General features: G+C 42.7%; 1 protein-coding gene across 2 annotated transcripts in view; it reads left to right on the top strand.

The window, feature by feature from the left end:
* The window catches only part of ITPR3 (inositol 1,4,5-trisphosphate receptor type 3), an 825,364-nt gene that overhangs the window by 749,302 nt on the left and 59,181 nt on the right, over positions 1-16,881 (top strand). For both annotated transcript variants that reach the window (XM_077295501.1, XM_077295502.1), the window contains one exon: positions 9,493-9,653. In XM_077295501.1, coding sequence (XP_077151616.1) covers positions 9,493-9,653 — 161 coding nt within the window. The remainder of the gene's footprint in view (positions 1-9,492; positions 9,654-16,881) is intronic.

Genomic DNA, 16,881 nt, shown 5'->3' with positions numbered 1-16,881 from the left:
TCAAGTGCAGTTATCATGTGCATGGAGGGTGTGGAGAAAGATGAATAGTAGGGTGCAGATTTAGAATAATATTTGGAAGGAGGGAACAGGGCAAAGTTAGTTTACTGAGTAGTTGATGTGGTAGGCTTGTTTGAAGAGATGGGTTTTTAGAGAGCGCTTGAATAGGTCGAGGCTAGGTATCAGTCTGATCGTCTGGGGAAGTGCATTCCAGATAGCTGGCGCAGCACGAGAGAAGTCTTGAGACGGAGTTGTGAGGTTCGGATTACGGGGGATGTTAGCCTTAGGTCATTTGTAGAACAGAAGGCACGTGTAGGGCGATAGACAGAGATGAGAGAGGAGATATAAGGCGGTGCAGAACTGTGGAGGGCTTTGTGGGTGAGACAGATGAGTTTATACTGGACCCTGTAGCGAATGGGTAGCCAGTGTAATGACTGGCACAAGATGGAGGCATCGGTGAAGCGGTTGGACAGAAATATGACCCTGGCTGCCGCATTCAAGATGGATTGGAGAGGAGAAAATTTGGTAAGAGGGAGACCGATCAGAAGAGAGTTGCAGTAGTCCAGACGGGAATGAATAAGAGTGACAGTAAGAGTCTTAGCATTTTCAAAGGTGAGAAAAGGTCGGATTCTGGAGATGTTTTTAAGATGCAGGTGACAAGAGCGAGTGAGTGATCGGATATAGGGAGTAAAGGAAAGATCGGTGTCGAATATGACCCCAAGACAGCGGGCATGCTGCTTGGGAGTTATGGTTGAACCCTCCAGGGTAATTTTGATGTTGAGAAGAGCGAGGTTAGTAGAAGGGAGAAACACAAGAAGTTCCGTTTTGGAGAGATTTAGTTTCAGATAGAGGGAGGACATGATGTTAGAGACAGCAGACAGACAATCACATATAACACAGCCCACGTAGTATATAGCACAGCCACGTAGTATATAGCACAGCTATGTAGTATATAGCACAGCCACGTAGTCTATTGCACAGCCACGTAGTATATAGCACAGCCCACGCAGTATATAACACAGCCCATGCAGTATATAACACATCCCACGTAGTATATAGCACAGCCCATGTAGTATAAAGCACAGCTCACGCAGTACATAACACAGCCCACGCAGTATATACAGTTAGGTCCATATATATTTAGACAGAAACAACATTTTTCTAATTTTGGTTATAGACATTACCACAATGAATTTTAAACAAAACAATTCAGATGCAGTTGAATTTCAGACTTTCAGCTTTTATTTGAGGGTATCCAAATTAAAATTGAATGAAGGGTTTAGGAGTTTCAGCTCCTTAACATGTGCCACCTTGTTTTTAAAGGAACCAAAAGTAATTGGACAGATTCAATAATTTTAAATAAAATGTTCATTTTAGTACTTGGTTGAGAACCCTTTGTTGACAATGACTGCCTGAAGTCTTGAACTCATGGACATCACCAGATCCTGTGTTTCTTCCTTTTTGATGATCTGCCAGGCCTTCACTGCTGCGGTTTTCAGTTGCTGTTTGTTTGTGGGCCTTTCTGTCTGAAGTTTAGTCTTTAACAACTGAAATGCATGCTCAATTAGGTTGAGATCAGGTGACTGACTTGGCCATTCAAGAATATTCCACTTCTTTGCTTTAATAAACTCCTGGGTTGCTTTGGCTTTATGTTTTGGGTCATTGTACATCTGTAGTATGAAATGACATCCAATCAGGTTTGCTGCATTTGGCTGGATCTGAGCACACAGTATGTCTCTGAATACCTCAGATTTCATTTGGCTGCTTCTGTCCTGTGTCACATCATCAATAAACACTAGTGACCCAGTGCCACTGGCAGCCATGCATGCCCAAGCCATCACACTGCCTCCGCCGTGTTTTACAGATGATGTGGTATGCTTTGAATCATGAGCTGTACCATGCCTTCGCCATACTTTTCTCTTTCCATCATTCTGGTAGAGGTTGATCTTTGTTTCATCTGTCCAAAGAATATTCTTCCAGAACTGTGCTGTCTTTTTTAGATTTTTTTTAGCAAAGTCCAGTCTAGCCTTTTTATTCTTGATGCTTATGAGTGGCTTGCACCGTGCAGTGAACCCTCTGTATTTACTTTCATGCAGTCAACTCCTTTGACCGCATGTTTACTTCACAGCAAAACCTTCCAAATGCAAGCAACACATCTCAAATCAACTCCAGGCCTTTTATCTGCTTAATTGAGAATGACATAACAAAGGGATTGCCCACACCTGTCCATGAAATAGCCTTGGAGTCAATTGTCCAATTGCTTTTGGTCCCTTTAAAAACAGGGTGGCACATGTTAAGGAGCTGAAACTCCTAAAACCTTCATCCAATTTTAATGTGGATACCCTCAAATGAAAGCTGAAAGTCTGAACTTCAACTGCATCTGAATTGTTTTGTTTGTGGTAATGTCTATAACCAAAATTAGAAAAATGTTGTCTCTGTCCAAATATATATAGACCTAACTGTAGCACAATCCACGCAGTATATAGCACAGCCCACGCAGTATATAACAGCCCACACAGTATATAACACAACCCAAGTAGTGTATAGCACAGCCACGTAGTATATAGCACAGCCCACGCAGTATATAACAGCCCACGTAGTATATAGCACAGCCCACGTAGTATATGACACAGCCCACGTAGTATATAGCACAGCCCACGCATTATATAACAGCCCACGTAGTATATAGCACAGCCACGTAGTATATAGCACAGCCACGTAGTATATAGCACAGCCACGAAATATATAGCACAGCCCACGTAGTATATTGCACAGCCACATAGTATGTAGCACTGCCCACGTAGTATATAACACAGCGACGTAGTATGTAACAGCCCACGAAGTATATAACACAGCCCATGCAGTGTTGTGAACTCTGTTTTCGGGCTCCCTCTTGTGGTCACAGGTGGTATTGTGTGTTTTGTTTTTGGGCTCCCCCTGGTGGCTTTGTTTGTTATCCTGCGGATCTGTGGCTGGATCAGCTGCCTCGTTATGCACTAGGGAGTTTCCTATTTAGCTCTGCTTCACCTCCACTTGTTGCCGGCTGTCGATGTATTCAGTGCTATTCTGATCTCCCCTGATTATCTTCGTTTTCAGTCTCTTCTGGAGAAGCTAAGTTTCTGTTTGATTATTTTTTGCTCATCAGTCTGCAATATGATTTCAGTGTATGATGAGTTTAGTCCAGCTTGCTAATATGTGAGTTCTTTCTGCTGGTAAGCTCTGGGGTACTTGGCTCGAGCAATCTCTGCGTGGATATTTTGCTTAGGGTTTTCTATTGACCGCACAGCTCCCTTCCTATTTTCTGCTATCTAGTGTTAGCGGGCCTCATTTGCTAAATCTATTTCATCTCTGCGTTTGTGCTTTCCCCTTAACTCACCGTTAATATTTGTGGGGGGCTTTTCTATATCTTTGGGGTCATTTCTCTGAGGCAAGTAAGGACTTAACTTTCACTCTAGGAATAGGTAGTTTCTCAGGCCGTGAAGAGACGTCTAGGATTTCCAGGTAACGTTCCACGGCTGCCTATAGTTGTTTGCGGATAGGATCAGGTTGCGGTCAATCCAGATACCACTTCCCCAGAGCTGGTCGTCGGTTTAGTTACTTAGCTAGTCAAACTTGTGATCCTTGCCACTAGGATCACAACAATGCAGTATATAACACAGCCCACACAGTATATAACACAGCCCACGCAGTATATAACAGCCCACATAGTATATAGCACAGCCACATAGTATATAGCACAGCAACATAGTATATTGTACAGCCATGTAGTATATAGCACAGCCCACGTAGTATATTGTACAGCCATGTAGTATATAGCACAGCCCACATAGTATATTGCACAGCCACATAGTATATAGCACAGCCCATGTAGTATATAGCACAGCGACGTATGTAACACAGCCCACGCAGTATATAACACAGCCCACGCAGTATATAACAGCCCACGTAGTATATTGCACAGCCACGTAGTATATTGCACAGCCACATAGTATATTGCACAGCCATGTAGTATATTACACAGCCCACGTAGTATATTGCACAGCCAAGTAGTATATAGCACAGCCCGCGTAGTATATAGCACATGCATGTAGAGTAGCTGCGGAGACACCATCACGTGTTTCTCAACGCAAGCAGTGAATAGCCAGGCCTTTCCCCGGGAAGGAACAACCACGGGAAGGCAGCATCCAATAGAGGAAAACATCCAATACAGGAAAACCACCTATGCCAAGCATGGTATCCATCCACAGACCGCTGTTTCGGGGTTTTTGCCCCTCATCAGTGTGGAGTAGGAATCTGGCTATTAGGAGCAGTGCCTAGTAAAAAGGCTGTAAAGGCACAGATGATTGGCCCCAAGGCCGCTACGTCATCTCCGGTCATTGCCACAATGCATTCTGCGGACTGGAGTGGTGCGCGAGGAGCAGGAAAGCCCTGGGCTGGATCCGGGGGCCGTTGGAGGGTGAGTATATAATGATTTTTTTATTTTTTTAACATTATATGTTATATACTGCGTTGGCTGTGCAATATACTACGTGGCTGTGCTACATACTACGTGGGCTGTGTAATATACTACATGGCTGTGTTATATACTACGTGGGCTGTGCTATACACTACGTGGACTGTGCAATATACTACGTGCCTGTGCAATATACTACGTGGCTGTGCTACATACTACGTGGGCTGTGTAATATACTACGTGGGCTGTGTAATATACTACATGGCTGTGTTATATACTACGTGGGCTGTGCTATACACTACGTGGACTGTGCAATATACTACGTGGCTGTGCAATATACTACGTGGGTGTGCAATATACTACGTGGGCTGTGCAATATACTACGTGGGCTGTGCAATATACTACGTGGGCTGTGCAATATACTACATGGGCTGTGCTACATACTACGTGGGCTGTGTTATACACTATGTGGGCTGTGTTATACACTACGTGGGCTGTTTTATATACTACGTGAGCTGTGTTATATACTACGTGGCTGTGTTGTATGCTATGTGGGTTGCTATATACTACGTGGCTGTACTATACACTACATGACTGAGCTATATACTACGTGTCCGGCTGTGAACAATCAGCAACAAGTGCACTCCGGCCGTGAATTGGCGGGGGATTTGAACCACGCTTCGCTATTTGGTCGTGCCCGACCAGCCGAATTCTGTGGATTCATTGTATTATTCTAAAATCTAGAATACCCGATGCGTTAGGATCGGGCCACCATCTAATAAATAATAATAATCTGATCATTAAATGGCATAACGAGAAAAAAGAATCAAAACACCAGAATTATGTTTTTTTTAGTCACCGCAACATTGCAATAAAATGCAATAACAGGTGATCAAAAGAACGTATCTACACCAAAATGGTATCATTACAAATGTCAGCTCGGCATGCAAAAAAATTAACTCTCACCCAGCTCCAGATAATGAAAAATGGAGACTCTTAATTGTGTAATTGCACTTTTTTTTGCAATTTCACTTTGAATTTTTTTCCTGTTTTCTAGTACACTGTATAGCAAAACCAATGGTGTCTTTTGAAAGTACAACTTGTACCGCAAAAAACATGGCCTCATATGGCCATTTTGAAAAAATAAAAAAGTTTTGTCTCTGGCAAGAAGGGGAGCAAAAAAATGGAAGCTCAAAAACGAAAAATAAAAAAACAAGGTGTTGAAGGGGTTAAACACTGAAGAAAAAACCTTACTTAGCTATTCTCACCAGTTCACACTTACATCTTTACTTTGAAACTGGCAGGGAATCTAAAGGTACCTTCACACTAAGCGACGCTGCAGCGATATCGACAACGATGCCGATCGCTGCAGCGTCGCTGTGTGGTCGCTGTAGAGCTGTCACACAGACAGCTCTCCAGCGACCAACGATGCCGAAGTCCCCTGGTAACCAGGGTAAACATCGGGTTGCTAAGCGCAGGGCCGCGCTTAGTAACCCGATGTTTACCCTGGTTACCAGTGTAAATGTAAAAAAACAAACACTACATACTTACATTCGTGTCCCCCGGCGTCCGCTTCCCTGCACTGTGTGAGCGCCGGCCCTAAGAGCAGAGCGGTGACGTCACCGCTGTGCTTTGCTTTCCGGCCGGCACTGACACATTCAGTGCAGGAAGCTCTGAGCAGCAGCGCGGACGCCGGGGGACGTGACAGACATCAGAGGGTGAGTATGTACTGTTTTTTTTTACTTTTACAATGGTAACTAGGGCCGCGCTTAGTAACCCGATATTTACCCTGGTTACCATTGTAAAACATCGCTGGCATCGTTGCTTGTGTTGTCAAACACGACGATACACGCCGATCTGACGACCAAATAAAGTTCTGAACTTTCAGCAACGACCAGCGATATCACAGCAGGATCCTGATCGCTGCTGCGTGTCAAACACAACGATATCGCTATCCAGGACGCTGCAACGTCACGGATCGCTGTCGTTATCGCTGCAAAGTCGTTTAGTGTGAAGGTACCTTAACCCTTTCGCGACATGCGCCGTACATGTACTGCGCATGTCGGGTCCCCTGCTTTGATGTGCGCTCCGGCGGTGAGCGCACATCAAAGTCGCGACATGTCAGCTGTTTTGTACAGCTGACATGTGCGCGCAATAGCGGCGGGTGAAATCGCTATTCACCCGCCGCTATTAACCTGTTAAATGCCGCTGTCAAATGCAGACAGCAGCATTTAACTACCGCATCCGGCCGATAGAGGTCCTTGAGACCTCTATGGTTACTGATCGCCGGTAGCTGTGAGCGCCCCCCTGTGGTCAGCGCTCACAGCACACCTGCATTTCTGCTGCATAGCAGCGATCTGATGATCACTGTTATGTAGCAGAGCCGATCGGGCTGTGCCTGCTTCTAGCCTCCCTTGCAGGCTATTGAAGCATGGCAAAAGTGAAAAAAAAAAGTTTTTAAAAATGTGAAAAAAATATTAAAAATATTAAAGTTTAAATCACCCCCCTTTCGCCCCATCCTAAATAAAACAATAAAAAAAAAAAAAACTACACATATTTGGTATCGCCGCGTTCAGAATCCCCCGATCTATCAAATAAAAAAAAACATTAACCTGATCGCTAAACAGCGTAGCGAGAAAAAAATCCAAAACGCCAGAATTACGTTTTTTTGGTCGCCGCGACATTGCGTTAAAATGCAATAACGGGCGATGAAAAGAATGCATCTGTGCCGAAATGGTATCATTAAAAACATCAGCTTGGCATGCAAAAAATAAGCCCTCACCCGACCCCAGATCACAAAAATTGGAGACGCTACGGGTATCGGAAAATGGCATTTTTTTTTATTTATTTTTTTTTTAAGCAAAGTTTGGAATTTTTTTTCACTACTTGGATAAAAAATAACCTAGACATGTTAGGTGTCTATGAACTTGTAATGACCTAGAGAATCATAATGGCAGGTTAGTTTTAGCATTTAGTGAACCTAGCAAAAAAGCCAGACAAAAAACAAGTGTGTGATTGCACTTTTTTTGCAATTTCACCGCACTTGGAATTTTTTTCCCGTTTTCTAGTACACGACATGGTAAAACCAATGATGTGGTTCAAAAGTACAACTGGTCCCGCAAAAAATAAGCCCTCACATGGCCATATTGACGGAAAAATAAAAAAGTTATGGCTCTGGGAAGGAGGGGAGCGAAAAACGAAAAAGGGCCGCGGCATGAAGGGGTTAAGTCACACTGCAATCAATGAATGGTCACATGACTTCAGGTAAATGTTGCATTTTACACCTAGACAAGGATCCTAAGCTGACATACCTATAGTAAAAGTCTTGCAGTATTAGACTGGGGTCACACAAGCGCATAAAAAACAAAATGATTATCCAGGAGAGTAGAACTCGTTTTTCTCACTTCTCAGCTGTCTGCTGTCTGTGTGCTCTCCGACTTTAATTCAGTTTTTTTTACAAAACAGCTATTAATCATTTACAGTTTCCTATTCTACAGAATTGTAATGTATCTGTAAAAGTCAGATGCCTTCCTGAGTTTGTATGGCATCCAATTTTTTTGTCGCACCCATCTGATTTCAGATTCAAATAGCAGCATGCTGCGATATATTAATCATGCCAAATACACACAAAGATTGAGCTTGATTTAAGTTGGTTTACATGCAGTGCATAAACAGTCCTTTTGTCTGCCCTTATTCACACACTAAGGTCAACTATGACACATGGTAAGGTTTGTAATATTAGACAGCATAGGACTATCCCGATCTCGGTCACCTTGTCCACAGTGGGATGGCTTTTATGTTATTTTTGATCAAAAACAGTATTACTAAGAACCCTGTGTTATTTAATTGCTCTTTCGCTTTTTTAGTTACAGCAGGGTTTTTGCTCATTTTGTTTTTTGTAGGTTTTATATTTTTCTCGCCGAATACAGCTGAGAAAAAATACTCAGATCAGTGCTGCCTCATTGAAGAACATTGGTCCGAGCGCAATGCCTCTTTCTGTCAGATTGCACTCACCCGATTTATACAGTCGTGTGAGCGAGCCCTTATAAGTCTTATCTGGATGTATTGGACAATCCTTTCACATGACTGTCAAGATTCTGTCAAGTTGTCACTGAAGCTAATGGCAGTTACTTTAATCAGAAGAAAGCTTGAGGGCGACTGGATGAACTGCACTAACTACAGAATTAAATGTGTGTGAAATGCCACAAATTAGTGACATTTCCAGCATACATAAAATTGTTTCTAATATTTATTTCTCTATACAAATGTCATAGCCTGGCTGATTTCCTGAGGCACTAATGTAGAATGGTATGCATATAAAGTATTTCATATTATGAAAATTGCCTCATTGTTAAGAAAAAGTGTTATATTCTATCGCCAGACTCTGCCCTAATTCTCCGTGGGTCTGCTGCCTGATGTTCAGTATCAACACACTGTAGGGCTGCACTTAATGTGCTAATTGCTTTACTGATAGTTTGCCCTGTACATAAAAGTGAGATTGCAGCGAAAACAAGGAAACTATGAAATGAGCAGGCAGCGGCAACTTTGTCAATACTTCCAGAAGTTACTGACTTCAGATTTTCATTGTCTAGTAGGTGTTTTCCAATACATAGCCTGCCAAAACCTTGCAATTTTTTAAGAATAATCTCCATTCTATAGTGGTTTAGCTTTTGTTATACTGGTTATTATAGTATATTGTTATATCAATATTACTGTACATTGATGATAAATTATTTTGAAATGCCATTTTCTGAAATTTCATAAATTTGGATGAAAATTAGGTGTGCTCTATTGCCATTTTCAAAAATTCCATTTATTACAAAGTGATTAAAGAAAAATTGCTCTAGATCACATATTGAATAACATTAAAGATGTTTGCAATAAAAAATGTTGTCTTCCAGTGTATGTCTATGCAGTTTCCCCGGTGACTCTCGGAACATTATTCATCACTCGTAAAGCTGCACTAAAGACTGTCTAAATGTCACACATACTAATAATACTCTTATCTGCTTGTAAAATGTGAATCTTATACATTTCTGCAGGACTGGAGAGAGATAAGTTTGACAATAAGACCGTGTCCTTTGAGGAGCACATTAAGGAAGAGCACAATATCTGGAATTATCTGTACTTCATCGTGTTGGTGAGAGTGAAGAACAAGACAGATTACACTGGTCCGGAGAGCTATGTGGCACAGATGATAAAGGTCAGCTTTAACACTGAACATGCTCTTGACACTGTGATTGTAGCGTTAACGAGCACAACTTGGTGGTATTTTCTGGCAGTAGTTATACTGTGTATATATATATATATATATATATATATATATATATATATATATATATATATATATATATACACACACAACTCCTGGCAGAAATTATGGAATCACCGGCCTTGGAGGATGTTCATTCAGTTGTTTAATTTTGTAGAAAAAAAGCAGATCACAGACATAGTACAAAACTAAAGTCATTTTAATTGGCAACTCTGGCTTTAAGAAACACTAAAAGAAATCAAGAGCAAAAAATGTGGTAGTCAGTAATGGTTACTTTTTTTAACCAAGCATAGGGGAAAAATTATGGAATCACTCAATTCTAAGGAAAAAATTATGGAATCATGAAAAACAAAAAACACTCCAAAACATAACTGGTATTTTGTTGCACCACCTCAGGCTTTTATAACAGCTTGCAGTCTCTGAGGCATGGAGTTAATGAGTGTCAAACAGTACTCTTCATCAATCTGGCTCCAACTTTCTCTGATTGCTGTTGCCAGATCAGCTTTGCAGGTTGGAGCCTTGTCATGGACCATTTTCTTCAACTTCCACCAAAGATTTTCAGTTGGATTGAGATTCCGGACTATTTGCAGGCCATGACATTCACCTTATGTGTCTTTTTTTCAAGGAATGTTTTCACAATTTTTGCTCTATGGCAGGATGCATTATCATGTTAAAAAATTATTTCATCATCCCCAAACTTCCTTTCAATTGATGGGATAAGAAAAGTGTCCAAAATATCAACATATACTTGTGCATTTATTGAAGATGTAATGACAGCCATCTCCCCAGTGCCTTTACCTGACATGCAGCCCCATATCATCAATGACAGTGGAAATTTGCATGTTCTCTTCAGGCAGTCATCTTTATAAATCTCATTGGATCGGCACCAAACAAAAGTTCCAGCATCATCACCTTGCCCAATGCAGATTCGTGATTCATTACTGAATATGACTTTCATCCAGTCATCCACAGTCCATGATTGCTTTTCCTTAGCCCATTGTAACCTTGTTTTTTATGCATAGGTGTTAATGATAGCTTTCGTTTAGCTTTTCTGTTTGTAAATCCCATTTCATTTAGGCGGTTTCTTACAGTTCGGTCACAGACGTTGACGTTTCCACCCATTCGTTCCTCATTTGTTTTGTTGTGCATTTCCTGTTTTGGAGACATTTTGCTTGAAGTTTCCGGTCTTGACACTTTGATGTCTTCCTTGGTCTACCAGTATGTTTGCCTTTAACAACCTTCCCATGTTGTTTGTATTTGGTCCAGATTTTAGACATAGCTGACTGTGAACAACCAACATCTTTTGCAACATTGTGTGATGATTTACCCTCCTTTAAGAGTTTAATAATCCTCTCCTTTGTTTCAATTGACATCTCTCGTGTTGGAGCCATGATTCAGGGCAGTCCACTTGGTGCAACAGCTCTCCAAGGTGTGATCACTCCTTTTTAGATGCAGACTAATGAGCAGATCTAATTTGATGCAGGTGTTATTTTTGGGAATTAAAATTTATAGGGTGATTCCATAATTTTTTCCTCAGAATTGAGTGATTCCATAATTTTTCCCCTATGCTTGGATAAAAAAGTAACCATTACTGACTACCACATTTTTTGTTCTTGATTTCTTTTAGTTTTTTTCAAGCCAGAAAGTTGCCATTTGAAATAACTTTAGTTTTGTGCCATGTCTGTGATCTGCTTTTTTCTACAAAATGAAACAACTGAATGAAGATCCTCCAAGGCCGGTGATTCCATTATTTTTCCAGGGGTTTGAATATGTGTATATATATATACACACTGTGTGCAGATTAATTAGGCAAGTTGTATTTTGATCACATGATACTTTTTAAACATGTTGTCCTACTCCAAGCTGTTCAGGCTTGAGAGCCAACTACCAATTAAGTAAATCAGGTGTGCATCTCTGTAATGAGGAGGGGTGTTGTCTAATGACATCAAAACCGTATATAAGGTGTGCTTAATTATTAGGCAACTTCCTTTCCTTTGGCAAAATGGGTCAGAAGAGAGATTTGACGGGCTCTGAAAAGTCCAAAACTTTGAGATGTTTTGCAGAGGGATGCAGCAGTCTTGAAATTGCCAAACTTTTGAAGCGTGATCACCGAACAATCAAGCGTTTCATGGCAAATAGCCAATAGGGTCGCAAGAAGCGTGTTGGGCAAAAAAGGCGCAAAATAACTGCCCATGAATTGAGGAAAATCAAACATGAAGATGCCAAGATGCCATTTGACACCAGTTTTCCCATATTTCAGAGCTGCAACGTTACTGGAGTAACAAAAAGCACAAGGTATGCGATACTCAGGGACATGGCCAAGGTAAGGAAGGCTGAAAAACGACCACCTTTGAACGAGAAACATATGATAAAACTGAGCCAAGAAATATCTGAAGACTGACTTTTCAAAGGTTTTATGGACTGATGAAATGAGAGTGACTCTTGATGGGCCAGATGGATGGGCCAGATGCTGGATCATTAAAGGGCAGAGAGCTCCACTCCGACTCAGACTCCAGCAAGGTGGAGGTGGGGTACTGGTATGGACTGGTATAATCAAAGATGAACTTGTTGAACCTTTTCTGGTTGAGGATGGAGTGAAGCTCAACTCCCAGACCTACTGCCAATTTCTGGAAGACAACTTCTTCAAGCAGTGTAACAGGAAGGAGTCGGTATCGTTCAAGAAAAACATGATTTTCATTCAGGACAATGCTCCTTCACATGCCTCCAACTGCTCCACAGCTTGGCTGGCCAGTAAAGGTCTCAAAGAAGAAAAAATAATGACATGGCCCCCTTGTTCACCTGATCTTAACCCCATAGAGAACCTGTGGTCCCTCATAAAATGTGAGATCTACAGGGAGGGAAAACAGTACACCTATCGGAACAGTGTCTGGGAGGCTGTGGTGGCTGCTGCTCACAATGTTGATCATAAACAGATCAAGCAACTGAAAGAATCTATGGATGGAAGGCTGTTGAGTGTCATCATAAAGAAAGGTGGCTATATTGGTCACTAATTTTGGGGGGGGTTGTTTTTGCATGTCAGAAATGTTTATTTCTAAATGTTGTGCAATTATATTGGTTTACCTGGTGAAAATAAACAAGTGAGATGAGAATATATTTGGTTTTTATTAAGTTGCCTAATAATTCTGCACAGTAGTAGTTACCTGCACAAACAGATATCCTCCTAAGATAGCCATATCTAAAAAAAAAACCACTCCAACTTCCAAAAATATTAAGCTTTGATATTTGAGTCTTTTGGGTTGATTGAGAACATAGTTGTTGATCAATAATAAAAATAATCCTCTAAAATACAACTTGCCTAATAATTCTGCACACAGTGTATATATATCTATATATATATAATCATCTAAGGTCCATTTCCATCTGTTTGTAACGGAAATCCCGCGTCGCTGATTGGTCGCGCCCGGCCGGCCGCGACCAATCAGCGATATTGGGGCGAGATTTAAACACCACTTCACTTCATGTTTCTTTTTTTGTCCTGTGGTTCTTGCCCATGCTTTTTGTATTATTCAAAATGATGGTCCATCAATTTAGCACAAAATGAAAAGTGCTCTTATTTTTATCTTTATCAGTTAGTTGCGACTGAACCTGTCTTCCAACTCAGCAGCATTCACCTATGCATGACTTGTTTTTAATAATTGGCCAGTGGTAGCTAATAGTTAGTACAGATGTTCCGCTGTAGGTAAATAACCGGAAAATCCCCTTAAAAAGAACCTGTCAGGTCCCCCATACCCTTTAACCCAGCAGCAATCACCTGTATATGAGCAAATTCCCTGCCTAACCAGCCCTGTATACCGCTACTGATGAAAACAAGGTATGAAAAAAAGTATTTATAATGTCCCCGTTTGCTAACTAGTCAATGAAGTGTTAGTTGCCCTCCATGTGCCTGTATGACCTCCCTACAATGCCTGGGCATGCTCCTGATGAGGTGGCGGATGGTCTCCTGATGGATCTCCTCCCAGACCTGGACTAAAGAATCTGCCAACTCCTGGACAGTCTGTGGTGCAATGTGACGTTGGTGGAAGGTGCAAGACGTGATGTCCCAGATGTGTTCAATTGGATTCAGGTCTGGGGAACAGGCAGGCCAGTCTATAGCTTCAATGCCTTCATCTTGCTGGAACTGCTGACACACTCCAGCCAGATGAGGTCTGGCATTGTCCTGCATTAGGAGGAACCCAGGGCCAACCACATACCTCCCAACTTTTGAAGATGGGAAAGAGGGAGAAAGTTTGCGGCGCGCGAAGCACGGTGCAGCAAATTTTAGGCCACGCCTCTGACCACACCCATTCATAATTAGTCACACCCATATCCACGTCCCAACCACACCCATTTAGCACTGCTGATCACACTGTTTCATATACAATAATTATAAACAAAAAAATATGGCCACACAGTGCCCCATACTGTATAATGGCCACACATGATGCTCCATACTGTATGATGACCACACATGACGCTCCATACTGTATAATGAACACACATGACGCTCCATACTGTATAATGAACACACATGATGCTCCATACTGTATAATGAACTATCATGATGCTCCATACTGTATAATGGCCACACATGATGCTCCGTACTGTATAATGGCCACACAGTGCTCCATACTGTATAATGGCCACACAGTGCTCCATACTGTATAATGACCACACATGATGCTCCATACTGTATAATGTCCGCACATGATGCTCCATACTGTATAATGACTGCAAATGATGCTCCATACTGTATAATGACCACACATGATGCTCCATACTGTATAATGACTGCACATGATGCTCCATACTGTATAATGACTGCACATGATGCTCCATACTGTATACTGGCTGCACATGATGCTCCATACTGTATAATGGCCACATAGTTCTCCATACTGTATAATGGCCACATAGTTCTCCATACTGTATAATGATCCCACATGATGCTTAATACTGTATAATGACTCCCCTCCTGTATGCATGGCTCATATTCCCCCCCTTCTGTATGTATGGCTCATATTTCCCCCCTCCTGTATGCATGGCTCACATTCCCCCCATATGCATGGCTCATATTCCCCCCCATATGCATGGCTCATATCCCCCCCTTCTGTATGCATGGCTCATATTCCCCCCTGTATGCATGGCTCATATTTCGCCTCCCTCCTGTATGTATGGCTCATATCCCCCCCCTGTATGCATGGCTCATATTCCCCCCTCCTGTATGCATGGCTCATTCCCCCCTGTATGCATGGCTCATATGCCCCCCCTCCTGTATGCATGGCTCATATTTCCCCCTCCTGTATGCATGGCTCATCTCCACCCCCCCCCCTCCGCTCCCCCCATGCTCCCATCTTGAATGGCGTCCCATAGAATGTAAGTCCGCAAGGACAGGGTCCTCTCCCCTCTGTACCAGTGTGTCACTGTAAACCTGTTTACTGTAAATGATATCTATAAACCTGTATGTAACCCCTTTCTCATGTACAGCACCATGGAATTAATGGTGCTATATAAATAAATAATAATAATAGCGTGGCTTACTGTCCTCCTTCATCCCCCCTACCCTGTCCCCCGTCCCTCATACTTACCTGTTCCTCACCGCGCGGCCATCCCTCTCGCTCTGTCCCGACTCCCGGCTCAGCACCTTCTTCCTGGGTGAGCGGTCAGGTGATACCTCATTAAGGTCATGAATATGCGCATATTCATGACCTTAATGAGCGGTACCAGGTGACCGCTCATTCAGGAGCGCTGAAGGAGCCGAGACCATCGCTGGAGCAGGGTGAGTATCGTCTTCAAGGAGGGTGGGTGGGAGGCGGGCGGGGTCGGTCGGGAGGTGACCCAGCTTTTATAAAAAAAAAAAAAAAAAAACAGCCACAAACCTTGCTCAGGTGCCACCCCCTGCATTGTCCCCGCCCTAGGCACGTAGTGCGGGACAACTAATGTCCCGCCCGGGATCACGGGGCTGACTGTCAAAATCAGGACAGTCCCGCGGGATCCGGGACGGTTGGGAGGTATGGCCAACCATACCAGTATATGGTCTCACAAGGGGTCTGAGGATCTCATTTCAGTATGTAATGGCAATCAGGCTACCTCTGGCGAGCACATGGAGGGCTGTGCGGCCCTCCAAAGAAATGCTACCCCACACCATTACTGACCTGCTGCCAAAGCAGTCATGCTGAAGGATGTTGCAGGTAGCAGATCGCTCTCTACGGCATCTCCAGACTCTGTCACATGTGCTCAGTGTGAACCTGCTTTTATCTGTGAAGAGCACAGGGCTCCAGTGGCGAATTTGCCAATCCTGGTGATCTGTGGCAAAATCCAAGCGTCCTACATGGTGTTGGGCTGTGAGCACAACCCCCATCTGTGGACGTTGGGCACTCAGACCATCCTCATGTAGTCAGTTTCTAACCGTTTGTGCAGACACATGCACATTTGTGGCCTGCTAGAGGTCATTTTGCATGGCTCTGGCAGTGCTTCTCCTGTTCCTCCTTGCACAAAGGCTGAGCCAGCGGTCCTGCTGCTGGGTTGTTGCCCTCCTACGGCCCCCTCCACGTCTCCTGGTGTACTGGCCTGTCTCCTGGTAGCGCCTCCAGCCTCTGTACACTATGCTGACAAACCTTCTTGCCACAGCTCGCATTGATGGGCCATCCTGGATGAGCTGCACTACCTGAGCCACTTATGTGGGTTATAGAGTCCGTCTCCTGCTACCACGAGTGTGAAAGCACAACCAACATTCAAAAATGATCAAAACATCAGCCAGAAAGCATTGGTACTAAGATGTGGTCTGTGGTCCCCACCTGCAGAACCACTCCATTATTGAGTGTGTCTTGATAATTTGACAGTTTGATTTACTTGGAGTTATATTCTGTTGTTTAACCCCTTCATAACCCAGCCTATTTTGGCCTTAATGACCTTGCTGTTTTTTGCAATTCTGACCAGTGTCCCTTTATGAGGTAATAACTCAGGAACGCTTCAATGGATCCTAGCGATTCTGAGATTGTTTTTTCGTGACATATTGGGCTTCATGTTAATGGTAAATTTAGGTCGATAATTTCTGAGTTTATTTGTGAAAAAAATGGAAATTTGGCAAAAATTTTGAAAATTTTGCAATTTTCACATTTTGAATTTTTATTCTGTTAAACCAGAGAGTTATGTGACACAA

The sequence above is a fragment of the Ranitomeya variabilis genome, chromosome 3 (assembly GCF_051348905.1).
Source record: "Ranitomeya variabilis isolate aRanVar5 chromosome 3, aRanVar5.hap1, whole genome shotgun sequence".
In the NCBI taxonomy this organism is placed as follows: Eukaryota; Metazoa; Chordata; class Amphibia; order Anura; family Dendrobatidae; genus Ranitomeya; species Ranitomeya variabilis.
This window is presented reverse-complemented; position numbering and strand designations above follow the sequence as displayed.